General features: G+C 56.2%; 2 protein-coding genes across 3 annotated transcripts in view; one reads left to right on the plus strand and one right to left on the minus strand.

The window, feature by feature from the left end:
- Positions 1–10,332, plus strand: part of B4GALNT3 (beta-1,4-N-acetyl-galactosaminyltransferase 3) — a 98,303-nt gene extending 87,971 nt beyond the window's left edge. Inside the window, exons 12-20 of one of the 2 annotated variants that reach the window (XM_069585909.1) lie at positions 644–744; positions 956–1,017; positions 1,559–2,363; positions 3,959–4,278; positions 4,992–5,145; positions 5,354–5,426; positions 5,782–5,935; positions 6,569–6,695; positions 8,277–10,332. In XM_069585909.1, coding sequence (XP_069442010.1) covers positions 644–744; positions 956–1,017; positions 1,559–2,363; positions 3,959–4,278; positions 4,992–5,145; positions 5,354–5,426; positions 5,782–5,935; positions 6,569–6,695; positions 8,277–8,385 — 1,905 coding nt within the window. In that variant the 3' untranslated portion in view covers positions 8,386–10,332. The remainder of the gene's footprint in view (positions 1–643; positions 745–955; positions 1,018–1,558; positions 2,364–3,958; positions 4,279–4,991; positions 5,146–5,353; positions 5,427–5,781; positions 5,936–6,568; positions 6,696–8,276) is intronic. The other variant, XM_069585908.1, reaches the window with a different exon arrangement.
- Positions 10,333–11,320: 988 nt separating this feature from the next.
- Positions 11,321–27,848, minus strand: part of NINJ2 (ninjurin 2) — a 71,626-nt gene continuing 55,098 nt past the window's right edge. The window contains exons 2-4 of the mRNA XM_069585921.1: positions 12,757–12,988; positions 12,117–12,292; positions 11,321–11,687 (exon numbers count right to left, since the gene is read on the minus strand). Coding sequence (XP_069442022.1) covers positions 12,135–12,292; positions 12,757–12,988 — 390 coding nt within the window. The 3' untranslated portion in view covers positions 11,321–11,687; positions 12,117–12,134. The remainder of the gene's footprint in view (positions 11,688–12,116; positions 12,293–12,756; positions 12,989–27,848) is intronic.

Here is a 27,848-nt window from a genome sequence, read left to right on the forward strand (position 1 = left end):
ACCCCAGAGGCCCTAGGCCCGGAGAACTGGCACTCCACTGTGCCCAGCCTTCCCACACCACACTGCTGGTATTCCGCGGGTGCCCATCCTGGGCGGGCAGCCCTGCAGAGCCTGGTGCTGTGCAGTGTGTGGCCTGGCCAAGGCCTCCTACCCTCCACCCAAGGGCAGTGGTATTTGTTAAACTATAGACGAGGCGCTGGGGAGGTGAACTGTGGAGAGGCTCGGCTTTAGAGAACCCAGAGCCCGTGTGGAGGCCGAGAGGTGGGGTGATGCTGGGCTCCTGGGCCCAGAGATGATGGCGGGGGAGACTGGAGGCAGGACAGAGGGCCGGGGGCAGCTGTGGGGCAGGGTTGAGAGGGTTTTGGTGGCCGTGGCCTAGAGCTGTGTTTGAAGGGGGGCAAAAAGCAGTGTAGGGAGTAGCGGGGTCTGGTCTTGGGGTGCTGTCGGCCGGAAAGGCCACAGGAGGAGAGGCGGGTGGTCTCAGCTGCAGCTGGATGAGCTGGGGCAGGAGATGGGAAGTGGGCACCGGGGAGCCCAGCTCGGGGGCACGTGCCACCCCGGTGCCAGGAGGGGGTGTAAAGAGTGGCCGGAATCCAGATGCTTGGTCCACAGCAGCCCCGTGCCTTCCTCCTGCGCCCACCAGATTCACCTGTCCTTTGTTTACCCTAATGACTACACTCGCCTGAGCCACATGGAGACCCAGAATAAGTGCTTCTACCAGGAAAACGCCTACTACCAAGACAGGTGAGGCACTGAGTCGGGGGAGCCAGGAGAGCTCCCTGGACCAAGGAGGCTATGAGGGCACTCCACCGGGGGCCTTGGCTTTTCCTGGGCGCTTCACACACACATGCGCGTGCACACACATATATGTACACACATGCACACACGCTCACACCCCTCTCCCCCGTACCCCCAGTCAGCTGTGACCTCAGAGCTCCCCTCCTCCCCATTGCAGGCTCAGCTTTCAAGACTACATCAAGATTGACCAGCCTCAGAAGCAGGGCTCAGAGCAGCCAGGTAGAGTGATGGCCGAGCCTCTGGGCCAGGCTGGAGGATGACAGTCCAGACTGGGCCAGAACCACCCCCAGGAGCTTAGAATGCAAACCCTGCAGCCCCTTTCCCCAGGCCTAAGAGATGGGGAGCAGCCCTTCGTCCCCTTAACTTCCAAGACACAAGTTGGGATGTTTCAAAAGTGAGGTGGTCCAGAGGAGGAGATTCAGGGCCCTGGCGAACATGCCCTGAAGGCCCGAGGGCCTTGCCTGCCCTGCACTTAGGAAACTGCCCTACAGAAGCACTGTCCTCCCACGGCCTCTCTGCAGGGCTGGGGCCTGACCCCAGCCATCCGCTGGGCCCCTGCTAGCACTTTTTCTATCCCTCATGTTACCACCCTTGACAACAACGCTTTATACCGATGGAGACACTGGGTTAGTTGAGGCTGAGTAACTCACCCTGGGTCTTTCTGGGGACCTTTGCCCATCTCACATCTCTGGTCCTCAGCTGTCTTCTGGGTCTTGTTGGGGAGAGGTTGAAAAGCCCATGTGAGGGATGGTTTTAACAGCAGGTTTCGAGGATGGCCTTCTAGAAGAATCCCAGTATGGAGATGCGGCAGAGGATACCCCTGCCCCTGATGGCCAGAATGCCAGGATGCCAGTGGGGAAGACAGGCCCCCCCACAGCTCCTGGGCAGGATGCCCCTGACCGCCGCCTCCAAAACCTGCGGAGACTCCTGGCTCGGGCCCAGGAGGGCCTGGCAGCACCCCCTCCCTGGCAGAACTCCACAGCCTCCCTCCCCATGAGGCCCAGCACCACCACTGCCCAGCTAGCAGACAAGAAGGCGAGGAAGCCCAGCCTCGAGCCCTACCAGGCTCTGCAGCATCCTGACAAGTGGCCCCCGGAACCCCTGGCCGGGCGCTCACCACCAGCGAAGAGGCCCAGGCCCTCTGGTGCCAGTCCCGGGAAGATGCTCGGGCGGTCTCAGTGGCTGAACCAGGTCGAGTCGTACATCGCAGAGCAGAGAAGGGGCGATAGGATGGAGCCTCCAGACCCCAGGGTGGGCTGGCCCGAGGAGCAGGATGTGGTGGTGGCAGTAGGTGGCCAAGAAGGACAAACAGAGGGTGAGGCCGAGGGGGAGGATGAGGGGGAGGACGAGGAGGATGTGAGCGAGGTGTTGGAGTACCTGTCCATGTTCGACCCGGTGGTGAACTGGGAGCAGACCTTCAGCGCCCACGACCTGGACTTCCAAGCGCTGCGGACGGACTGGATCGACCTGAGCTGTAACACGTCGGGCAACCTGCTGCTTCCGGAGCAGGAGGCGCTCGAGGTCACGCGGGTCTTCCTGAAGAAGCTCAACCAGAGGATCCGGGGGTAAGGTAAAGGGCTCTTGGGCCGGGCGGGGAGGGGCGTCTGGGAGGATGCATGCCTTCAGGTCTTGGTCCCACCATCGGGCAAGGTCTGAAACCCTCAGGGCCTGGCCCTGGGCATGGGCTGAGCTCTGGGAATGTGCTCGTGCAAGGAGCCAGTAAAGAGGTGGAACTAGCAAAACTGGCTTTAAAAAGACACCCTGAGACCCCAGATGTGGGCTGGAAGGGCGGCGGCAGAAGGCACGACTGAGTGCTTGTTTTTTTTTCATTCATTCGTTTGTTTTCAACCCACTGATATTTTTCTAATTGAGATAAAAGGAATATATCATTTAATTCACCATTTAGGAGTGTACAGTTGAGTAGTTTTTAAGTATATTTAGAATGTTGTGCAGCCACCACCCCTATCTGATTCTAGAATGTTTTCCTCACTTTTAAAAGAAATCTGGTTAGCAGTTTACCTCCTTCCTCCCAGGCTCTGGCAACCACTGCTCTGCTTGTTCCCTGTAGATTTACCTACGTCAGACATTTCACGTGTGTCTGGCGTCTGCCACTTAGCAGGTGCTTCCAAGGCGCGTGCACCTTGTAGAGTGTATCAGTGCCTCATTTCTTTATGTCATATTCCACTGTCTGGGCAGACTACATGTCTGTTTATTCATCAGCTGATGGACATTTGGGTTGTCTCCACCTTTTGCTCTTAAGAATGATGCTGCTATGAACATTCATGTACCGGGTATTTGCGTGACCCTGTTTTCAGTTCTCCTGGGTAAATTCCTTGGGATTGAATGGCTGGGTCATAGAGTAACTCTAGGTTTAACATTTTGAGGAGCTGCCAACTCTTTTGCAAATCATCTGTACCATTTTACGTTCTCATCAGCGGTGTATAAAGGCTCCAGTTTCTCCATAATCTCACCAATTCTAATTTTGCTTTTTTTGAAAATAGCCACGCTAGTGGATGTGGAGTGGTATTGCACGGTGGTTTTGATTTCATTTCCCTTGTGAGTAGTGACGTCGGGCCAACCAGTCAGCATTTCCAATCGTCTGTCGTGTCTCTTCTTTTAAAATTATTCTTTTATTAGCCATATGTGTTTTTTAAAGTTCATTTATTTTTAGGCTGTGCTGGGTCTTTGTTGCTGTCTAGGTGTGGCATGCGGACTCAGTCGCTGCGGCACACAGGCTCAAGAGCTGGGGTACACGGGCTTAGTTGCTCTGCGGTGTGTGAGATCTTTCAGGACTAGGGATCGAACTCACATCCCCAGCATGGGCAGACGGATTCTTAACCACTGGACCACCAGGGAAGTCCCCATTGTGTCCTTTGCACTGTTGACTGAACAGAGCTGTGTAGTAATGAGGGTTAGCTTCTGAAGGAATCTCTTCACTATGACTCATGCCTCCACCTTACATGCTGAATACTTAGGGTCTTAGAGCTCTAAGAGACTAGCTCATCCATCTCTATGGATCCTTTTTTTAAAGATGATGGCAGTGCTCACTGGAATGGGTAAGCATCATATGAGCATGTTAACCAGCCGCAAAGCTGGGCAAAGCCTGGGATCTCCTGACGCATGGGGTGGAGTGACAGAAGCCTCCCACCCTTTCTTCCAGGAGGTACCAGCTTCAGCGCATTGTGAATGTAGAGAAACGGCAGGACCACCTCCGTGGGGGCCGCTACCTCCTGGAGCTCGAGCTCCTGGAGCAAGGCCAGCGCCTGGTGCGGCTCTCAGAGTTCGTGTCCACACGTGGCTGGCAGGGCGCTGATGCAGTGAGTGGGAAGGAGGCCGAGGCCCTGAACCTGCAGGGCCTGGTGTGGAGCCCACATGACTTCCAGAGGCATGTCCCAGGTGCCCGGGCCCCGGAGCCCAAGCTGTGCTGGCCCCAGGGCTTCTCCTGGAACCACCGCGCCGTGGTCCACTTCATCGTGCCGGGTGAGCCTCCCGCTGCCTAGGTGCCCTCAGCCGACCAGAGGCCTCATGAGATAGCAAGCACCTGGTCTCTGCTCCCTGACGTGATCTCACAGAACCTGGGGGAAAGACCACCATGGGAAACTGAGGCTCACGGGAACAAAGTAACTGGTCTCAGGTGACCTGGGCCATCAGGGCAGCAGCTGAGAAGGACGGCTGACCGGCTGACCGGCTGACCGGCAGCTCTTCCTGTGGAACCTGCCTGCAGGGTTGGGAATGAACAATGGGCCAGGGCTGCTGGCCTGGGGCAGTGAGATAGGGAGGGGCTTGGGGAATGGGCTGGCTGGTTTTCATAAAGAGAGAGGGAGAGGGGAGCCAGTCACAGGAGTAGACCGGGTTAGAGGGGGTCAGACAGGAAGTGCAGGGTGATCATGGGGTGGACAGCTGGTGGGTTGGACTGTCAGGGCCCAGGAGGGTTACTATGAGAGCAGATGACAAGCTCCAGCTCCAGGCTTTCTGCGGGGCCCTGCCTGGGAGGCTGTGCAGGGAGGGGTTGGAGAGGCCCCTGTACCAGGAACTTTCCCGCTGCCCTCCGACCCCCACTGCCCTGCTAACCATTCTCATAGCCACATTGCCCTAAGCAGAGGTCCAATGGGACTCCTGACCACACAGGACCTGGGAGTAAAGAGGCACTCCTTTGCATTGCTCCACTTCTTTCTCCCCACCCCGCTGGGCAGTGAAGAACCAGGCACGCTGGGTGCAGCAATTCATCAGAGACATGGAGACCCTGTCCCGGGTCACCAGCGACCCGCACTTCAATATCATCATCACCGACTATAGCAGCGAAGACATGGACGTCGAGACGGCCCTAAAACAGTCCAAGCTGCGGAGGTGAGGGTGTTCCCAGTGGGGTACAGCCTGAGCAACCTCTTAAAGTCCTATCGGTGCCCTGATTCCCAGTCTAGCTTTTCCCAGAGGATTCACCCACCCAGAGTCCCATCCCAGCAGCCTGCATCACCTCTGTGCTGCCCGCCAGCTTCCTCCTGGGGCCATCACAGCTGGGTCCTGAGGCTCAACCACTCTTTTGCTCTCCCTGCAGCTACCAGTACATGAAGCTAAGGGGGAATTTTGAACGCTCGGCTGGACTCCAGGCTGGTGTGGATCTGGTGAAGGTAAGCAGCCTGAGAGGGGCCTGGGAGACAACAAAGGCTTGTGAAGAGACCCTCAGATGGCCAGCTCCTCGGGGAGGAAGGCGCAAGACACATGGTTTTCTGTGCTACTCTGCAGGGCCAGGGCCAGGGTGGGAGCATTTGTCCAGAGTCCCCAGCATCCACGAAGACAGTCAGGGTTCCCTCTCTGATCACGAGAATTGTGCCCCAACGCCCAGGGCCATGGAAATACATCCAGCACTTTGTTTCATGCAAGCTTGTTGGTCACTGAAATGGGAGAGAGCCAGAGGATGGTCCTAGAGTGTCCTGGGCTCCACCCTGGTCTAGGGGGACTGCTGATGCCCCCATCTGTCCCCAGGACCCGCACAGCATCATCTTCCTCTGCGACCTCCACATCCACTTCCCAGCTGGCATCATCGACACCATCCGGAAGCACTGTGTGGAGGGCAAGATGGCTTTCGCCCCCATGGTCATGAGGCTGCACTGCGGGGCCACCCCTCAGTGGCCCGAGGGTGAGCCTGCCCTGGGCTCGGGAGGGTAGGAAAGACCTCTATGCCTTGGTGCTTAACCCAGAGCTGGAGACAGTCCTGTCTACCGAGGCAGCACCCCTTCTCCATCCCTTCCCCTTCCCCGTCTCCGCTCACCTGGCAGCCCTGCTCACCTGGGCAGACCACGAAGTAGCCCAGGGCTGAGCTGACGGGAGCGGCAGCAGCAGCAGCAGCAGCAGCAGCAGCAGCAGCAGCAGCAGCAGCAGCAGCAGCAGCAAGGCTGAACACTTCCTGTGTTTTCCCCTTCATTTGTTCGTCAGACATTTACCAAGCACTTACTATGTGCCAGACTGTGTGCCCGCTCAGGATGCAGAGATGAGAGGTTTCCTGCATGGAGAGGGAGCCAGGCATGGCTGCACCCTCGGGGGCTGCTGTTGGCAGAGCCTCCTGGGAGCCTGTCACCAGCCCTTGGTCCCTCTCTGGGGGACTGCTGCCTTCTCTGGACCTGGAAACTTAGCTCAGAGGGCTTTCCCCACAAACAGGAAAAGGGCTCATACAGATGAGAGTCTTCCGCCTCCCAGAAAAGGCTCCAGGGGTGCAACCCTGGAGCCCCCTCCTGGCCTGGGTTCAGCTCCCCTGGGGCTTGTCTGTCTGCAGGCTACTGGGAGGTGAATGGATTCGGGCTGCTAGGCATCTACAAGTCAGACCTGGACAGGATCGGCGGCATGAACACCAAGGAGTTCCGAGACCGCTGGGGTGGAGAGGACTGGGAGCTGCTGGACAGGTGACTGGAGAGGGGCCTGGGGAGGAGCCTGGGGCAGGGGTAGGGCTAGAGGCCCCCAGGTCCAGCCCCCTTGGCCCCACTGGCTTGGATTCCTTTCTTCACTGATACTGAGCTATTGGAGGGGATCCTGCCTCTGCCTGTGTGGCAGAGCGGGCGTGGAGGGTGCTTGGCAGATGATTAGGGAAGGGCACAGACTCTGAGCTGCAAGGGTGTGAATGGTAATGTTGTCCACCAGGCACCCCCTTGCCCACCTGGGAGAACACAGCTGGGGAGGAGGCTGGAGTTTAGGGGCTTGAAGAGAGTCAACACGGGTCAGCATAAGAGCCAGTGTGGACTGTTGGAAGCATCGAGTATCCAGGAGTCTCTGGGTCCCTGGAGCCCTGGGAGAAGGGAGTGCTGGGGAGGAGGACAGGCTGGCAGGATGCAGGGAGAGGGCGTTTCAGAGCGTGTGTGTGGGTGGTGAGCAACCGCGAGGCTTAGTCTGAGATTCCGCCTCAAAATTCCTCAGGAAATTCGCCACCAAGGGGAGGAGGGGGAAAGTGGATGACACCTTGAGATTTGAGCTTTAGGGGTGAGGGTGAAGTAGAGAGAGGACAAGAATCCAAGAGAGAAAGGATGTAATTGCTGAAGCAGCGCCCAGAGGAGGTAGATGGGGCAAGGTCAGGGGCCCTAGGGGTAGGGGACCCTGGCGAGGAAGAGGCACTCTTCTCCCTGAAAGACCAGACACCTCTCCACCGCCTAGTCACTGGGCATCTGACTGGGCAGGCGATGGACATCCTCCACCGCCTTCTTAGTGGACATCCTCCACTCCCCAGACTCTGGGAGGGACGTGTGGTCATCTCCGTTTTCCAGATTAGAAAACTACGCCTCAAGGAGAAGTTAACGACTTGCCCCAAATCTCTCAGCTGTGACTGTCTTGAAAACCTGATCTGAAAACTTGAAAATCGGATCTGTTTGATTTTTCCCTAGAGGGCAGGCAGGCAGGCAGGCAGGAAGGAAGGTGACAATACTAAGAGGATTTAAGGTGCAAACGAGGGCCGGTGAGGGAGCTTGTGTTAGATAACACAGCTCCCATAAAGCTCCACAGCCAGACCCCAAAGCAGAGAGAAGCCTGGTGTTACCTCCACCCCTGGGGGAAAGCAGACCTCCACAGTTCTGCCTCCTCTGAGGCCCAGGGAGTAAGAAACTGCTCCATATTCCAGTTATTGCCACCTGCTGGGAGCACAGGCCTCCCAACAGGCTATGAGTGTGGGAAGGGTAAGGGGGTAGGAGCTGGGACAAGGTCTGCTTCCCAACTCCCCCTCCCTCCATCAGACAGGGCAGAGGGACCCCTGCCGGCCGACCTCCAGGTGTGCTGAGCACTTGCGCCCTTCTTCACTGAGCTCACCGCATCCACCGCTGTATCCATTTATCCTTTGCAGGGAGAGAGGCTCTGAGACACGGCCCAGGCCGTTTGGCTCTCTGCCCCACCCCTGCCCCATGGGAAGCAGCCAGGGCCTGGTGGGGCCATGGCAGGCGGGCTGGCCCTCTCCCCACTGCCCTTGGTGCTTCTGTGGCTCATCCCGCCATCCTCCCACCCAGGATCCTCCAAGCCGGCCTGGAAGTGGAGCGTCTCTCCCTCCGAAACTTCTTCCATCACTTCCATTCCAAGCGGGGCATGTGGAACCGCCGCCAGATGAAGATGCCGTAACCCCAGCGTGGGGGGTGGGGGGCGCCCGCTGGACCGATGGCTTCTGGCACCTGGACTGCAGTGGCCCGGCCAGTGCCCGCTCGCTGCCAGAGCGGGAAGGGAGGGCAGCAGAGGCCGTGGTGGGCCTAAGCAGCCTCCGAGTCGGTACCCACTGCCCCGGCAGCCATCCTCCGCCTCTGGGCCTCCGGGGCCAGGAGACAAGACAGAGATGGCAGAGTTCTCAGGAAGGGCAGTGGGACCAGGTCGAGGGGGTGAGCCCAGCCTGGCCACACCACACTGACCAGGAGGTGCCTTCCAGTGCCCACTCAGGGCTCCTGGGGGTAGCGACCATGGACTGGAAGCTCTTCTATTGGACGGATTTTATTGGGGTTTTCCTCTTTTTTTAACAGAAAACCAAAACCACACATGTCCAGACCCAGCATAGACTGTGAGGGGGGCGGAGTTGTGCATTTATAGGAAGGGCACTCCCTCCCTGCATACCTCAGACCCATGGGTGCGTCCCTGGGCCCTGGACCAGGCAACTGGGGAGCTGGCCCCACGTGGAGCAGTTCGCAGCTGCCCTGCAGGTCCTTGCCTCCGGGACACACACACCTTTCAGGTAGCTGACCGACAGCTGGCCGCTGATCAGGGCATTAACCTCACCCTCCAGCCGCACTGACTCCAGACTGACTGGAAGCACAGAGTGGACCAACTCCTCCCAGTGCCTCAGGGGGTTGGGGGCCAGGGAACCAATGGGGGTGGTGGTCTCCTGGCTCCCCGGTGGAGGGCGGACATGCAGCACAGGCGAGGGAGGGTTGGGGGGGGGATGCCAGGGGCTAGAAGCCCCCTTCTGTCCTAGCCACCTGTGAGCCAGGCCTTGGGGACCACATGAAGCAGAGCGGGGAAAGGATGAGGGGAGGGGTGAGGTCCAGGGGGAGGGATGAGAAGGGAAGCCGGGAAGCCTGAGTCCTCGCAGCCCAGCCCCCTCCTGCCGCCCCGTAGGGAGGAAGAGGAGAAAGACTCTCTGAACTGGGGAATGGAAGGGAGGCCTGGCGGGGAAGGTCTGGGGAGGTGAGGCGAGGATGTCGTTCTGTCCACAGAGTGGGAGCAGGACTGAAAAGTGAAGCTGTTTCAGGGAGCACAGCCCTCGGCCTCTGGGGCCTGGGGCACCCTTTCTGTCACCTAGATTGCATCGCACACTTCTCTTGCACTAATGATCCCAGGTGCCTCTAGACTGGGGATGTTTCTACTGCTGCTGCCTTCTGCGCTGCTCTTACTCACCACTGGTGCCCTGGACGCAGCCTCGCAAACCCCAGCGTCTGTGAGGAAGGGCCCAGAGCAGGTGCGGCGGGGCCCGGGAGGCCAGTCCGCTGGGCCCAGACTCGGTGTCGTGATGGAGTCCAGGTCTCGGCGTGTGGAACTGCAGGGTCTGCCTGGTGGGCCCTGCGGTCACCCAGAGCATGAATTTGGCCTACAGGAGAATGGAGCCCCGCAAGAACCTTCTGGAGGTTGACAAGAACCCCTGCCTCCCACCTAAAAAATCAGGAAGGTCATAATAGATTGTGGCTTGTGGATGCTCGATCTGCCCTCAGGCTATGGCCTTTTATGGTCCTGGCTCACACGCCGTGCTTTCCGGGAAGGACTATAGGGAGTAGATGAGAACTGCGGCTGCCTGGGCGGCCAGGTTTCTTCCTGGGGCTACTTTTATCACTGGGCGTTGCCCAGCAAGGCCTGAGTCCACCCAGATGGTCCTCCTGCTTCACTCCTCCTGAGGACAGGTGTCTGCCCAGCCTCCCCTTCCCGGCCTGCTACCCCCTCTGCCCCAGCCAGTGCCTTGCATTCTGTGTTTGTTACCTCCACACCATCTGCCTTAATGGAGGGGGCCTGGCATGGCCCCTACTCGGTAGGGAAATGTGTAGGGTGCGGGGAGGGAAAGCGTTAAATACAGCATCTTCTCAGAAAACAAAATGCCCTTGTGTTTTCCTATTGCCCATCAAGGTGGGAGAGGGCTGGGCAGAGGACCCAGGCTCAAGTGGCCATCTCTTAAGCTCTGAGGCCTCCAGTGGACATGCCAAGGACTCTCCATATCACCCTTCATCACCTGTATGTCTGTGTGTCGGCGGGGGGTGAGGGGAGGAGGCGGGCGCGCAGCCTTCCCTGCGGTGTGGTTTACTCAGGAGGGGGACCACAAGATTACTGTCTGAGGAACATTTCCTGTGCAATAGATTCATGCAGGTTGGAACTTTCAGTTGAGAAAGGCTGGTGGACACAGGAAGGTTGGGTGAGGAGCTGAGGTGTGGCTTATTCTAAGAGAGCGGGAAAGCATCTCTGTTTGAGCTGGGTGTGCCCTGTTGATGCGTTACAGTACAAAGGTACCATCCTGGTCATATCTGATGTAGGCAGAGATTGAAATTAGTTTGTATTCCTTAAGCACATGCCCAAGAGAGGGTGCTGCTGTGAAAGCTGGGCTGGCCAATTTGTTGTTAGTCGCTCAGTCCAACTCTTTGCGACCCCATGGATTGTAGCCTGCCAGGCTCCTCTGTCAATGGGATTCTCCAGGTAAGAGTACTGGAGTGGGTTGCCATGCCTTTCTCCAGGGGATCTTCCTGACCCAGGGATAGAACCCTGGTCCCCTGCATTGCAGGCAGATTCTTTACTGTCTGAGCCACCAGGGAAGCCCAGAGGCAGCCAACTGGAGGTTCTCAAAAAGCATCCAGAGGAGACTGGTCTGCTGCTAATGCAGCAGATGGTAATTACCCTAGGCACTCGGGCAGGGAAACCTGACTCAGAGCAGAACCCACAGGAGAGGGAGTGACTTAAAAGCCTTTTCCCCCTCCAGGCTTGGGGTTGCTCCTTTGAGCCATTTCCAGGACACAGATAGAGACAGCCACCCCCCAACCCCCCACCCCCGGGTACTTGAGCCTTCACAATTAAAGACACAACGATTGACTCACAGTGGATCTGCAGAAAGCTTTATGGAGAGAAATTATTCCATCCTACAGAAAAGAGAAAACAGGCTGGGGCAGAGGGAAGGAACAGGGTGGGGTCAGAAGCAGAGTCCTTAAGCTGGGCAGACCCAGCCTTCCGTAGGCACACCCGAGGCCCAGGAGACAGGTGGGTGGTACTCGAGTTTGAGCTCAGGACTCCAGGCCGAGATGACTCTGCTTAAGCCCGGAGAAGAGCCCATCTTTGTTCCAGTGCCAAGGGTAGGAAGCAGGAGTGTCTACACGGCCCTCCGAGTCTAGGAGCTCTCCCTGAAGCTGTTTGCTGTGCCCTTCAGCCTGGCAGATCAAGGGGGAGAGAAGCAGTTCCAGGCCCAGCACCTGTAGGGAAAGCAAAGAGATGAAGAGAAGGGCAGGCCAGGCCAGACCAGTGCCTCGGGCCCAAGTGTCACACAATTGCCCTGGTGCCTTCCCAGGGTGCAACTGCGGGTTCGGATCTGAACCTAAAGCAGGGCCTGAGGCTCTGTGCTGCCGGCTGGCTCCCCGTGGTCCTGTTGACTCTGTCAAGGAGAACACCCGCATCTCCCTCTTCCCCCACTAACCGCAGCCTCCACCCTCCCAGGCTGCAGAGAAGCTCAGCCTAGGAAGACAGAGCACAGAGGACTTCGGTGAGTCCCAGCTCATGCTCTGCTCCAGGACCTCATCCCTGCCCCAGGTCTGCATTCTTCCCCTCTGCCTGGCGAGCATCTCTCTCAGCCCAAACCCGCAGAGGTGAGAAGGGCCACCTGTGTACCTCCCATCTTCCCTCACCTGGGCTCCAGGCTGTGTTCAGAGAGGGGTCTCAGCAGCCAGGAGCCCAATCTCATGCGCCCCGAAGGCTGTGATGAAGATGTTGATGATGACAGTGATAAAGATCAAGGCAGTGGCCGCGTTGTTAAGCTGGTTGAGACGCAACTGCTTTTCCACCTCATTAAGGTTCAGTAGAGCTGTGGAGAAAAGGGAGAAGCAAATGATGGTCTGGGGGTGGGGAGATGACAGCCTGGAGCCTCCCCCACCATGGCCCCTCAGAGATCAGGAGTTGGTGGCTATTGTGCTGAAATGCCTTCTCCCTCACTGACCACGGGGGGTGTTCACGTGGTACTCAATAGAGCCGATTTTGGAAACTTACATTGGGTCTTCTCAGAGTGGGGAATGCACGCTCTAGGAATGCTGCTACAAGTTAGTGAGCACAGTCATTTAGCAGGTATTGTACTGGCTACTGGATGGGATGCTAGGAGGTAGGTCAGGGTGCCTGCCTGCACTGTGTCGTTGTTACTTGGGCACTTGAAGGTGCACAGGGCTAACAGCAGGTTAGTGTATGACTGTGCAAACTCACAGTGTGACAGGGAGGCATTCAGGACTTTTCTTCCCACCCACCCCCCGAGGCCAGCTCCAGGCCCGGGCTCCTCACCCATGACCACGAGGAGGATTCCGATGACCACCTGCAGGAGCAGAGAGATGCTAAGGAGTGTGACGAGGGCGAAGTAGTGATAGGAGGATGGACCCCGATCTAGCACCGCTTTCAGCTGCACAGCGTTGGACATGAAGAGCGACATGTCCAGCAAGCCCTCCGCCAGGCTCTTCTTGGTGGCATAACGGTTCAGGTTGATAGGCGGGCTCCTCCCTGGGCTGGGGCTCCCAGGCTGTTGGGGACAAAATACAGGCTTATCTGGGAGGCTCCAGAAGGGAAGTGGTTGAGAAGCTGGGAAGGGGTGTGCTGAGTCACTTCAGTTTTGTCTGACTCTTTGTGACCCCATGGACTTAAGCCCCCCAGGATCCTCTGTCCATGGGATTCTCCAGGCAAGAATACTGGAATGGGTTGCTAATCCCTTCTTTAGGGGATCTTCTCAACCCAGGGATGGAACCCGAGTCTTCTGCATTGGCAGGTGGGTTCTTTACCACGATTGCCACCTCTGTTTCCCCTGAGGGGAGAGCATTGCAGAAGACAGGACGAGGAGTTCTGAGGCTGAGTGGAAAAGGAAACGGCATCTCTCCTCCCAGAATGATGTGGGCCCCAAGGCGGGGTGCAGAGCGCCACAGATGGAACAGGAGCTGCGCGCTCTTGGGTTCTGCTCCAACTCGACCTCGTGGGGACCCCTGGAGCCGCAGCCTTGCTCGGGCACACACCCCAGCGGTCACACCCGGTCCATCATACATACATGTCTGTGAGCATGCATCTCTGCACACAGGAGTACAGGCCGGTCAAAAGCTCTTCATTTGTTTGTTATTACTTTTTAGCTAGAATTTATTGATGCATAATTTACATTTGATTTGCTTTTGAAATATTAAGATGAAGTTATATTCTCATGAAGCCTTATTCTCATGAAGCCACTTACTCTGAGAGAGGACTCTGAGAGAGGGTCACAAGCAGGGCTGTGGGGGCAGAGGGCAAACTGAATGCTGCAGGCAACCTGCAGTTTTTGAGGCGATTCATTTAGGATGGCACTGGGGATGGATGCATGGCCTAATGAGGGCCCAGAGCGGGGAGACATGTTGAAAGGTTCTGGTCCCACAGGGCACCATTGCCCGGAGTCCACGCGGTGGCGCTCGGGTCCGAAGGAGCAGCTTGGGCAAGAGGGGTGTGGGCGCTGAGGGGTGGGGTACAGGTTGGTGTTTCTCCCTGAGGAATCCACTGACAAGTCAGGGTTGGTATGAAACCTGGACTCACGGAGGCTAGGATGGGAGCCTGTTCACACGTCTGCCTTGGCTGACCTGCTGCTACTGCTGCTAAGTCACTTCAGTTGTGTCTGACTCTGTGCGACCCCATAGACAGCAGCCCACCAGGCTCTGCCGTCCCTGGGATTCCCCAGGCAAGGACACTGGAGTGGGTTGCCATTTCCTTCTCCGATCCATGAAAGTGAAAAGTGAAAGTGAAGTCGCTCAGTCGTGTACGACCCTCAGCAACCCCATGGACTGCAGCCTTCCAGGCTCCTCTGTCCATGGGATTTTCCAGGCAAGAGTACTGGAGTGGGGTGCCATTGCCTTCTCCGCTGGCTGACCTAAAACCCACCAAAGCTGTGAAATAAGGGTTGAAATGACTCAATGCTGACTTGGGTGGGCCAGTCACCCTGCAAGGTGGGGACTGTGGTTAGAGGACAGATGGCTGAGAGACTCGGGGAGGCGCTGCCTAGCAAGGGGTCCCTGTAACAGTCGTGTCTGACTCTTCGCGACCCCATGTACCAGGCTTCTCCGCCCCGTGGGATTTTCCAGGCAAGAGTATTGGAGTGGGTTGCCATTTCCTTCTCCAGGGGATCTTCCCGACCCAGGGACTGAACCCAGGTCTCCCGCATTGGGCAGATGCTTTACCTTCTGAGCCCCTGGGGAATCCCCAAAAGCAAGGGAAGGGTTTTCTTAAATTCCTCTGGAGGATTTAGATGCAGCTTTGCCCTGAGGCAGAAGGATGGCTGAAATGACCAGAGGGGGACCTCCCTATGGCCTGAGGATCCGATTAGATGAACCCCCGAATTCTGATGGATGCCCCTCTTGTTGACAGCCAGGAGCCCAGGAGCGACCCCCTCCCACCCTAGTCCCCCGCTTCGCCAGAAGTGCGGCCGGTGGGCCGGGAAGGCCGCAGGGCGCGCGCCTGCCTCGAGCGCTGGGCCTTTAAGGCCGGGCGTCCCGGGAACAAAGGCCCGGCCTGCGCGCACCGGCCTGAGTCACTTCAGTTCCTCTGCCCGCGCCCGCGCCCTCCCCGCATGGCCCGGCCAGGCCCGGCCCCTCCTTGCCCCTCCTGCGCCCAGGGGTCTGAGGAGCCGGCGCGGTGGGCGCGGGCCGCCGGTGGCACCTGTAGTTGACCGGGCCCTCTGGGCGGGGGCCGGGGCCTAGACGCCCCACCGCCCCCACCCCCCGGCTCTGGGCCTCCCACTTTGGGCCTCAGTTTCCACACCCCCAAACGGGGGGTTAATGCCATTCGGGAGGCGTCCGAGTGAGACGGAAAGAGATCTCTGAGCCTCGTTTTTCCCATCTGAGGTCGGTCTCACAGGGACCCCCGGCCCTCAGCGTCTGTCTCAGCCACCCTCACCTCCGCCCTCGCGCCCGCACTGTTCCTCCAGGACAGCGGGGCGGGGGGCAGACCCCGGGGTCCTCCTTAGGGATGCGCGGCCCCCAGCCTGCCCACCGCGCCGGCTGAGCACCCAGGCCGGCCCTGCTGACAGGAAGTGGGGGCCCGGCGCTCTGGGCGGCAAGGGCACGTGGGTGTGACCCCGCAGACCCCGCCCCGGGCCGCGGGCGCCCCGCGCCGCCGGGCGCGCACTCGTCCTCGCCCTGCCCTCGGTCCGTTTCAGACTGCCCTGTCCCCAGCCGGCTCGCCAAGTCCAGCTCCCCAGGCTGCTGTGGGTTCCAACTCTTGAAGCCGTGCACTGCTCCATTGTTCCGCCAGACGGTTATTTATCCCTTCATCCTTGCTGGCCTGTATTTTTGTTTCTTGAGGAAAATTGGGTTGGATAGGAAAGGAATGCCTTTTTGAGCAGAAAAGTAAACACAGTTTTGCAGCTGTTTATTGACTCATTTGAGAGGACCCTGATGCTGGGTAGGCTTCCCTCATAGCTCAGTTGGTAAACAATCTGCCTGCAATGCAGGAGACCTGGGTTCGATTCCTGGGTTGGGAAGACCCCCTGAAGAAGGAAATGGCAATCTACTCCAGTATTGTTGCCTAGAGAATCCCATGGACAGAGGAGCCTGGCAGGCTACAGTCCATGGGGTCGCAAGAGTCGGACATAACTTAGCGACTAAACCACCACCACACCTGATGCTGGGAAAGATTGAAGGTTGGAGAAGAAGGGGAGGACAGAGGATGAGACGGTTGGATGGCATCACCAACTCGATGGACATGAATTTGAGTAAATTCCAGGAGTTGGTGATGGACAGGGAGGCCTGGAGTGCTGCAGTCCATGGGGTCGCAAAGAGTCAGACATGACTGAGGTACTGAACTGAGCTGATAGACAGTAAGTTCAGTGGGGGCCACCCGCTTCAAGAGATCATTCTGCCCTTTCTTGGAAACGAGGTTACAGGGGTGTTCTCCCAAGGGGGTAAGTAACTGTCCTACTAAAAAGCCATGAGATGCCCTGCTCAGAGATTTTAGGACCTGGAGCCCACCTGCTGGGCCCTGAGAGGAGGAGAAGGCCTGGTGGGAAGGCCAGGAGAGGAGGATTTGTGACAGCTGGTGGGAACCACAGGAGGCAGGCTAGGTCCAAATTGCACTTCGGTGACAAGCTCGGTATTCCCATCGCCCAGCTCCCTTTTTCATCTGCGAGATGAGGGAGGCAGGATGGATGATTTCTTATGTCCCTTCCAAGCCAGGGCGGTCCAGGTGCAGGGAAGTTCCTCCTCTGAGTGCCGGGGATATACCCTCTAAGAGGCAGAGTCCAGGTGGCTGGGCACCAGGCCAAGGTCAGAGGCCCTGAGTCACTCACCCTAGGCAGCTCCAGGGCAGGGGTGGCCCTCCATTGAGTCAGTCAGCCCTGAGAAAAGCCACATGGCAGTTTCCCTGTGGATCAGCTATAACACCGAGCATTAGACACAACAGGCCCAGAGGAGCTGTGGGCTGTCGGCCCCGTGTTGGCCTCAAGATGCCCAACTACCCAGAAAAGCCACCTGGCAGGAGATGGCAAAGAGCCAGGCTGGTTTCAAAAAAAGGAAAGGCGGATCCTAGCCCAGGAAGAGCGATTTGTTCAGGTGTGTGGATTGGGGCGACCTACTATGCCAACTCACCTTTAATGAGGTGCTGTAAGGCAAGTGCAGAGAAGGAGAGAGCAAACCGGGCAGTCAGGCAAGAAAAGGGAAAATTATTAGAGGGAAAAGAGAAGGTGACTGACTCTTAAGGAGAAACCAGCGTCCTCCCTTTCTGACAGAGTCCTTCTTATACCCCACCACTGAGAAGTTCTTCAAAGGGATGATCATGTAGCCGGAGGTCTGGAATCTGGTGCTCTCGCAGCTTTGAGAAGATAGGCACCAGTGATAACAGGATGCCATTTGGGCAATTTGGTCAGTCTCAAGGATCACTGTGATTTACTCTTTGTTTGCAAGATCAACATAATGAGCCATCTTAACAATGAGCCCCCATGTAGACTCTATAACCTGTGAGCTCTCAGCCTCTGTCAGGGTTTAGTGTGAAAAGGTGCCTGGGTCCATCCTACTGTGGGCTTGCACAGTAGGTCCTGGCACTGGGGATGACAACAGTTTCCTCTTACAGATTACAGACCTTGTGCCTGACTCGGCTTAACACGGGACATGAGTCATCTTATGCAGTCCTCACACAGTCCCATGAAATTGGTCAGGGCATCCTTAGGTTGGTTGGTCGGTCAGTCGCTCAGTCGTGTCTGACTCTTTGCGACCCCGTGGACTGTAGCCTGCCAGGCTCCTTTGTCCATGGGATTCTCCAGACAAGAATACTGGAGTAGGTTGCCATTTCCTTCTTCAGTGTATCTTCCCGACCCAGGGATCGAACCTGTGGTTATTGTAGTTGAAAAAAATGGAGGCTCTCCGAGAGCCTGGGTAACTTGTTCAAGGTTTGGCAACACAGATTTTATGCCAGTTCTCTGTTTGCCAGAACCTGTAATTGTAACTCCTACACTTCAGCCTCCCAGAAGATAGATTCCCAGCCTCCAAGGAGTTTAGGATCTAAAGATAGACTCACGTGGCTTCAGATGAAAGAAGACCGAATGTACACTTGCTCAGGGGAGGTATAACACCCTTCTTGGGGCAACACTTGCCTTGGGCTCCTCTGGTCACAGCAGGCTGTGTCCTGAGCCCCTGCAGAAAGGGCCCAACACCCATAATCAAAAGGCTAGAGTTCACACTGCTAAGAGGTGAACCGGGCAGCTGGGAGAATAGGGTTGACAGAGAAACTTTCATCTGGATGTTTTGGGTTTTGACCCCTCTGAGTGTTTGAACTATTATAAAACAACAACAACAAAAATTAAAACAGTATGCAAGACTTCCCTGGTGGTACAGTGGACATGGGTTCCATCCCAGATCTGGAAGATTCCACCTGCTTTGGAGCAACTGAAGCCCGTGGGCCACAACTCTTGAAGCCTGAGTGCCTAGAGCCTGTGCTCCACAACAAGAGAAGCCACCGCAATGAGAAGCCCGCTCACCGCAACAGAGTAGCCCCCTGCTCAATGCAACTGGAGACCCAGCACAATCAAAAGTAAATACACTGGGGCTTCCCTGGTGGCTCAGAGGTTAAAGCGTCTGCCTGGAATGCTTGGAGACCTGGGTTTGATCCCTGGGTAGGGAAGATCCCCTGGAGAAGGAAATGGCAACCCACTCCAGTACTCTTGCCTGGAGAATCCCATGGAGGGAGGAGCCTGGTAGGCTACAGTCCATGGGGTCGCAATTTAGAAAAAGAAATATGGACCTTCAGGAGGCCAATAATTAATATAAAGCAGAATTCTGTCTCACCTGGGACCCAGCTTCTCCGTGTGTAAAATGAGAATAATAGGCCCTGGTTAGCTCAGAGGCCTGTTGCAAAGATCAATGAGATAATGTGGGTGAATGTGCTTTGAAGACTGAAGTCTTAGAGCAAGGAGATGAGAGGGAAGTCCCTCCCACACAGGCCCACACTCCCACCTGTGGGCGGAGAGGCAACTGAGTGCTGGGTTCTGACTTGGCCTGGCCCCGCCCACACTTCAAGATTCCCCTTTGTCATCTCAGCAGCCCCTCACACCCATCTTTGAAATGGTTCCGCACCCAAGGGGGGCTTCCCAGGTGGCACTAGGGGTGAAGAACCCACCTGCCAATGCAAGAGATGTAAGAGACGTGGGTTCGAGCCCTCGGTTGGGAAGATCCCTTGGAGGAGGGCATGGCAACCCACTCCAGTATCCTTGCCAAAGCCCATGGACAGAGGAGCCTGGGGGGCTACAGTCCATGAGGTTGCTAGGGTCGCTAAGAGTCAGAACACTAAATGCTCACACACGCCCATCCCATTGGAAACCTTTCTCTTCACCTGACGGGAGCCTCTTTCAGGGAGGGAGCTTCTCAGACAAGCCCACCTACCCTGGGTTCCCTGCTGTGCAGACCCGACTCCCCCACCCCCACCCCCTGCCTGGCTGGCTCCCACCTCCCTCTCCAGCCTGTGTCCTGTTTCCCCTCCCTCCCGGGAGGGGCTGAGACTCACCCTCCCTCCTGGGCCACACCACATGACTCACCGTGCCTGAACACACCCCACCCTTCCGCCAGCTCCAGTCCCTCCAGGGCTGAAGGCCTTTCTTCCCCGTGGACCCCCACCCCAAGGTCAGCCCTCCCCTCTTAGACCCTCCTCTCCAGGAGGCCCCTCCAGTGCCTGTTTCCTAGGGGGATTGCATCTTCCATGTTCCTGGGTCCCCACGGTGCCCGGTTCAGTGGCTTGCCCACATTAAAGGCACCAGAAAATGATGACAGCATTGAATTTTTTTATATGAAGGATTTACTTCAAGGAGTTTTTCCAGAAAAGGCAAAAAGAGGGATCTCTGAGGGTGGGGTTGCAGACCCAAGAACTGCTGGGTGAGGGGCGTGGTGCTTGGACAGTGAATATCAAACTGAAGCCCCTGGCCCAGGGGTAGCCCTTTCTCCCGGCCTCAGGGAACAATGACTCAGGCTGGCCGCTGCCACTGGTCTTCAGGCCAAAGCCCGCAAAGGCCCGGAGCCCCGAGGCCTGTGTCTGGGGCCGGCACTCAGCCTGCAGCCTTGCTGTGCCAAGCGCAATGGGTCTCGCCCTTAAAAGTCAACAGTCTCTAATCCACCGCGGGTGGGGTGTCCGCGGGCTGTTCCCGTAATAACACCCAACTGGTCCAGAAGTCTCCTCTCAGGCGGGGGGCGCAGCCTTGCGAGGCGCCAGCGCTCCCCCAGGTGCCCGCGGGCCTTGCCGCCGGCACTTCGACTCCGCTCGGAGACCGCCGGGGGAGGGTGTGCAGCGCCTCCTCGTCCGCCAGGGGGCGGCAGCGCACCGCGCGGCTGGGCCGGAGGGCCGCTGATCCCGCTGAGGTGAGGTGACTTTCTGACAAAAGGGGGGTGAGAGGGACTTCCTAGCGCTTCAGTGGGTACGGCTCGGAGTTCCCAATGCAGGGGGCCTGAGTTCGATCCTTGGCCGGGGGGGATAGATCTCACGTGCCGCAACTCAGACCCAGTGCAGCCAAATTACTCCCCCACCCCCCAAACCCCAACCGCCACCAAGGTTCTGTGTGGGTTTGCCACACAGAAACTGCCGAAGAAATGGAGCAGGGGTTATTTCCCAATAAGCATGTGGCCTGGGGGCTTCGAGACCCACCTGGCACTTTGCTCCCGGCTTTGGGGTTCTTGGCAGCATTCCCCAAGCACTCCTGACCCACCTCTACTCGTGGTAACCCCGCCCCATCCTTCCAGGACCAACACGCTGGCCAGAATTTAAACAATGATAACTGAATACTGAGAATACCTTATACCAGGCTGACCCCCATGAAGTGGATTTTTTCTCTTTTTTTTTGGCCACACCAAGCGACTTGCAAGATCTTAGTTCCCTGACCAGGGATTGGATTTGGGCCCTTGGCAATGAAAGCCCGGAATCTTAATCACTGGGCTGCCAGGGAATTCTTGTGAAGTGGGAATTAACAGTTCCATTTTACACGTAAAGATATTGAGGCTCAGAGATTAGCTGCGCAAAGTCACCAGATAATAAGGGACAGTCCTAGCACCAGAACCCTACACCTGAATTCTCTTTTCTGTTACACACCTGTGGTTCTCAAATTGTGGTCCCTGAAACAGCAGCACCTGGGCACTTGTTGGAAATGCAGATTCTCAGACACCACCCTAGACCTTCTGAGTCAGAGACGCAGGCTGGAACCCAGCCATCTGTGTTTTCACAAGCCTCCAGGGGATTCCGACGCAGCTAGTGTGAGCGCCATCCATCGACTCCGCACTACCACACTGAAGCTGGCGCTTCACATGCCTGCCACCGTCTAAGCTCTGTGCTAGACCCTTCCTTCAGTCAGCTGTCCCTGAATTCCTTTAACAACACCCATTGTACAGACGAGATGGGTGAGGCTCAGAACAGATCGGTGCTTTTGCCCTGGGATCACCCAGCTGTTGATCTTAAGAGTTGGGATGTGAACCCAGACAGGCTCTGGAGGCTGTGTCCTTAACCACTAAAGTCTTTGCATGCATGCTCAGTCCTGTCTGACTCTTTGCGACCGTATGGACTGTAGTGTCTGCCAGGTCCTCTGTCCATGGAATTTTCCAGGCAAGAATACTGGAGTGGGTTGTCATGCCCTCCTCCAGGGGATCTTCCAGATTTAGGGTTTGAACCCACGTCGCTTGCGTCTCCTGCATTGGCAGGCAGGTTCTTTACCACTGAGCCACCTGGGAAGCCCATTATAGTCTTTAGTCCCTGGAAACCCCTCAGAGGTGTACCCTAGTCTGAAGGATGTGGAGGGAATCTTTCCAGCTCTTCTCACTGAACAGGGTGTAAATTCAATCCTGCATTTGATTCCAGCTGGCAGCACAGACCACCAACCCCAGTCCCCAGTACCAGGTGCTGCCCACCCTGTTTATAGGGCCTGACCTGTTCACCCTCAGACTGTCTTCATGTCTTCACTCAAACATTTACAGAGCCTTTCTTGGTTTTGTAGAACCTTAGATTTTGCGGTGAACCTGAGTCCAGATGGGAGGCAACACACAGGTAAATGAAAACAACTCTCAGAACAATTAATCATTAAGCAGATAGGTTCATCAGTACCATTTTGTAGATTCCATATATGTGCATTAATATACAGTATTTGTTTTTCTCTTTCGGACTTACTTCACCTAGAGTGATAGGAAGGGGGATGAAGGCTCAGGAGGGAGGGGAAATAGATTTACATACATATATGTGTGTGCTCAATCCCTTAGACGTGTCCGGCTCTTTGTGACCCCATGGACTGTAGCGCCCCAGGCTCCTCTGTCCATGGGATTCTCCAGGCAAGAACCCTGGAGTGGGTTGCCATTTCCTTCTCCAGGGGATCTTTCCAACCCAGGGATCAAACCCATGTCTTTTGTGTCTCCTGCATTGGCAGGTGGATTCTTTACCACTACGACCACCTGGGAAGCCATATATATATATAATTATAGCTAATTCACGTTGTACAGCAGAAACCAACACAATATTGTAAAGCTGCTATCCTCCAATTTTAAAAAGTCATAAAGCAAAATATCAACATTCCACATGACGGTGCACATTAATTTTGTACCTTCCCACTGGATGATACGTTTGCAGAAGGTGAGAATTATTTCCTTGGAACCTCAGGCAGTTAGAAGCCACGAGGGCTGTGCCGACAGCCCCTGGCTGCCATCCAGGGTAGCAGACCTCATCAGGAGATCATATCTGACACGGAGATGGGAAAAGGGAAGGTGGTGAATTTCCCACCCCACCCAACCATAAGCAGAGCCTGCCAAGATCCAACATGTCCTCAGCTCCCTGGCATGTCCAGAGGTCCCTGCCCCTCCCACATATCCCTGCTCCCTGCATCCTCTAACATGACAAGGTTTAGCAGAGAATCAAGCGCCTAAAGGGGGAAGCAGAAAGGGAGATAGCAGGGCCTTTTAGTCCCACTCCAGTAGATAAGCTTCACGGGAACAAGGACTTATCTGTCTTGCTCACTGCTGTGTCCCAGAAATCGGCGCCTAGCCCGGCGCACTGGATGAGAGAATGATGGCTCTGTCACCCCTGTGTTCATTCAGAAGGGGCTGAGGGGGCAGGACCACCGAGCAGTGCTCCCTGGACCTCCCACATGGAGCTCTCTGCAGGGACAGGAGGTGGTCGTCTTCCACGGGTGTGTCCACTCCTGACGTGGCCCTGGTGTGACTTCACAGCCTCTGTGTATGTGTGTGTGTCCATTGTCTCTGGAGTGGGCCATGCCTGGTGCCGGGCCCAGACAGGCAGGTGCAGGGCAGGAGATGCTATTGTTCTCACTGCTGCAGCCCAGCTGCCACTCCAAGCAGGTGAGACCCAGAGGGTGGGCACTGGATGCTCATGAATCAAAGCCAGGTGCACATGGCCCTCAAGGTCAGCCAGCCCTGGGACTTCTCTGGTGGTCCAGCCGTTAAGACTCTATACTTCCACTGCAGGGAACGAGGGTTCCATCAGTGGTCAGGGAAACTAAGATCCCTTAGAGGCTGCACAGTGTGACCAAAAAGTAAAAAAAAAAAAAAAAAAAAAATCAGCCAGCTCTGAGTCATATGCCTCCTTGGGCCCAGAGCCTAACTGCCAGGACTACTGCTGCCCCAGCCCCAGGAGTCACCTGCTCTCCCTCCAGGCCCAGCAGAGCCGTCTTCCCTCCTTAGGATCACAGCTCCCAGCCCCAGCTACTGCAGGCTGAGCAGAGGCTCTGGTGTGGTGGGCTGGGGTCTGAAAGAGATGAAGGTCAGGGGATGGGCGGTTCTGCATTTGGAGCCAGGGCTGCCATCTCTTCCCCTAGTGACCTCAGGCAGCTCACGAGACCCTCTGCTTCCCAGCCTCCTCTTCGGCAAAACGAGAAGATGCCAGCCCTCCAACTCCTTTATTGTAAGGAGCTAGTGTGTGGTTAAAAGGGTGAGCCGCTCCTGAACTCGGCCAAACCCTTGGCTAAAGGGCCGTGGAAGCCCCAGGCCCGTCCTCCTTGGGAATGACCCATTGGGGTTGCCGCCCATGTGGGACAGCCCGAGCTCCAGAGCGCTTCACATGTACAGCCTCTCTTTCCATAACTCCGTTTCTTCAGGTCTTATCACATTCCAGGCCCTCTTCTAAGCATGTTTATGTGTTATCTCAATTCCTTCTCATAGACCTTAAGAAGGGACATGCAGGTTTAGAGAAATTAAGCAACTTGCCTGAGGTCACACAGCTAGAAACAAGGGAGTCGAGATTTGAACCCTGGTCTGTCTGGAAAAAGTGGAAGCAGTGACAGATTTTATTTTCTTGGGCTCCCAAATCACTGCAGTTGGTGACTGCAGCCACGAAATTAAAAGACGCTTGCTTCTTGCAAGGAAAGGTATGACAAAGCTACACAGCGTATTAAAAAGCTGAGACATCATTTTGCTGACAAAGGTCTGTATAGTCAAAGCTACGGTTTTTCCAGTAGTCATGTAGGGGTGTGAGAGTTGGACCCTAAGGAAGCCTGAGCGCCGAAGAACTCTGGTGCTGAAGAAGACTCTTGAGAGTCCTTTGGACAGCAAGGAGATCAAACCAGTGAATCCTAGAGGAAATCAACCCTGAATATTCATTGGAAGGACTGATGCTGAAGCTGAAGCTCCAGTACTTTGGCTACCTGATGCAAAGAGCTGATTCACTGGAAAAGACCCTGATGCTGGGAAAGATTGAGGGCAAGAGGAGAAGAGGGTTACAGGGGATGAGATGGTTGGATAGCATTGCCGACTCAGTGGACACGAGTTTGAGCAAATTCCAGGAGACAGTGGAGCATAGAGAGGCCTGGCGTGCTGCAGACCATGGGGTCGAAAAGATCTGGACACAACTTAGCAACCAATCAACAATAAGAACTGTCTGATGCCAGAGTTCCTGCTGTTAACGTTATTTATTTATTTTTCGTAGACTCTGGCTGCCGATGAGGAAACCATGCCTTTTTTTTTTTTTTTTTAATATTTATTGGCAGCCTTGGGTCTCAGCTGCGGCTTGCAGGCTCTTTAGTTGTGGTGCTCAGGCTGAGTCGCTCCACGGTATGTGGGAACTTGCTTCCCTGCCCAGGGATTGAACCTGCGTTGGGAAGTTCTGTAAGCCTCTGGTCAGCTCTTGTTCTTTTACCACCTTCATGGAAGGCCAGTGCGTGTGTGTGCTCAGCCGCTTCAGTCGTGTCCAACTCTGTGGCCCTGTGGACCTCAGTGGAAGGCCAGAGCCCTGAGTAAATCTTGCCCCTAGTGCCCAGCTGAGTATCTGGCCAGCAGTGTGTGCTGAGGAAGGGAGGGAGAGTGGAAGGAAGGAGGGAGGAAAAGGAGGTAGGCGACTGGTCCTGCCCTGAACCACCAGCCTGGACCCAGGCTGCAAGCCCCTTTCCACGGCCCAGCATGATGCGCAGGCAGTGAGGCGGTTGCTGGGTCACTGCTGTGCCCTCACTTTTTCTAAAAATACAAAGAGACGAGCCCTCCGAGGTCACCAAACAGATCTCCAGCTGCCCTCTGGGGTCAGTGCCTGCCACCGGGCACCTGCTCCCTCTGGGCCCCACCTGACAGCTGACCCTATATCCCTGGAGCTGTTTACTGATGGACAAAGTCCAGATGTGTGGAAGTAGCAGCTCTGAGCAGCCTGTGCTGAGCTGTGGGACACCTGGGTGGTTTTGGGGTATTTTCCCCAAAGCCTGGTCAGAGCAAACCCTTCTTCGCTGGGGCTCCGTTCCCAGAGCCATCAGTCCCTCCTGCCCCTTTGGAGTCTGAGCAGCAGCTGGGTTCAAAGATAAGGACATCGGCCTCAGAGTCAGGACACTGGAGTCAGGCTCCAGCATTGCCTCCAGCATCTGCGGGACCAGCGACCTCTGTTAGCCTCCTACGCAACGGGGAGTAATAAGACGCCAAAGCAGTGACAGTGTCATCCTGTTTTGAAAGGTGTATTTCATGTGTGGAGATGAATCTCATGAGATTTGGACTGAAATGTTAACAGCGTCATCACTGGATGCTCAGATGGAGGTACCCTTATTCTTTGGGCTCTATCTGTATTTCTAAGTTCTTCCTCAAGGAACACACGCAGCAAAAAAAAAAAAAAAAAAGTTAGAACAACCACCCCACAGTCGATATTTAAGTATTTGTCTTGATTTACAGGACAGTTTGGGCTTCCCCGGTGGCTCAGTTGGTCAAGAAACACCTGCAGTGCAGGAAAGGTGGGTTTGATCCCTGGAGAAAGAAATGGCAACCCACTCCAATATTGCCTGGAGAATCCCATGGACAGAGGAGCCTGGCAGGCTACAGTCCATGGGGTCACAAGAGTTGGACACAATTTAGGGACTAAACCACCAAAGGACAGTTTGAGGAGAAAGTTAGTGAAGGCAGGTGGCAAGCTTTAAAGGGCTTTGCAAGTGTCGGGGGCTCTTATTTTAATATTTATTTTTATTTGGCTGTGTTGGGTCTTAGTTGCAACACTCTGGGTCTCTGACCTTCATTGCGGCATGTGGGATCTAGTTCCCCGACTAGGGATTGAAGCTGGGCCCCCGGCACTGGGAGCGTGGAGTCTCAGCCACTGGCTGGACTCCGGGGAAGCTCCAGTGTTGGGGGTTCTTAACACTCCCTCCGGCAGGGCATTTAGGAACTGGGACCCCAGGTATGGGGAGGGAGTAAGTCTTCCAACTCCGCACAAGGAAACCCCATAAATCAGCTCTGCTGCCCGAGGGTTACCCTTCCTACCCAGGTCAGAAGGGGAGAGAATGACGGTCCAATCTGTGTGATGCCCTGGCTGAGGACGGGCACGGCCATGTAGCGGGGTGCCCTGGCATGCTCAGTGCGTGAGTCAGCAGCACTGACTGAGCGCCCACTGTGTGTGGTGCCCTGTGCCCTGTCCTGAGAAGATATCTCTGTTTGCTTTCCTCAGTTAACAGATGTATCGAGCATCTCTCTGTTTCGAGGAAGTCAGAGTACAGAGGGCGTGGCCTGGAGGTGGGGAGCCTGGGCCGGGTTACAGAGAGGGGTGGGCGCTGTGTGGGAGAGAGGAACGAAGTGGGAAACAGAGGACCACCCCCCTGGGGAGCCTGGAGGAGCTCTTGTGGACTTGAAGGCCATCGCGGCTGGATCATGAAGGACGAGAAGAGTCTTCCAGAATGTCCTTTGTCTGGGGGTCACAGAGCCCTGCTTTGGGAAACGGCTTCCTAGAGGGAGAGGCTAGTGGATTGTCTAAGTGGTGTTCATGTAACCCCAAGGGACCCCTGGTACAAAATGTATTAAGGATTTCAAGATGGTGATGGCCTTCAGCCAAGCACAGGGCCTTTCTCAGTGCTGGCCTTTCTGAGCAGCCCCTTGAAGCCAGCCCAGCCTGCTCGCCTGCGTGCATGCTAAGTAGCTTCAGTCGTGTCCAGCTCTTTGCGACCCTATGGACTGTAGCCCACCAGGTTCCTCTGTCCATGGGATTCTCCAGGCAAGAATACTGGAGTGGGCTGCCATGCCCAGCCTGCTCGCAAGTGCAGGGAAAAGGCTGAGGGATTTCTGTCGCTGGGAGGACCACCAGCCTTGGGAAGCTAGGCGACTCTTCACAGCATCTCGGGCTCCAGAGGCGAGATAACCTGACCAGATCTGGTTCAGTACTTAACCCTTCCTGTTGGTGGCTAGGGATGTGCTCTCTTCTCTAATGGTGCCCGCAAGGCTGGAGGCCCCAGGGCTCCAGACCAGGGAGCAGCCAAGAACACAAACGCACACACCTTCGGGGTGGACGTGGCAAGAGATGCTTCTGAGGGAAGTGCTGGCCTCACGTTAAGGCTTCAAAAGATGCGCTCTTCTGTCTGCCAACAGGGCATCTGTTTCAGCCCTATGCCCCACCCTCTCGTCTTTCTAATGAGGAAACTGGGGACCAAAGAGGCCAGGAGAACCATCCGGGTCACACGACTCGCCAAC

The sequence above is a fragment of the Ovis canadensis genome, chromosome 3, assembly GCF_042477335.2.
Source record: "Ovis canadensis isolate MfBH-ARS-UI-01 breed Bighorn chromosome 3, ARS-UI_OviCan_v2, whole genome shotgun sequence".
In the NCBI taxonomy this organism is placed as follows: domain Eukaryota; kingdom Metazoa; phylum Chordata; class Mammalia; order Artiodactyla; family Bovidae; genus Ovis; species Ovis canadensis.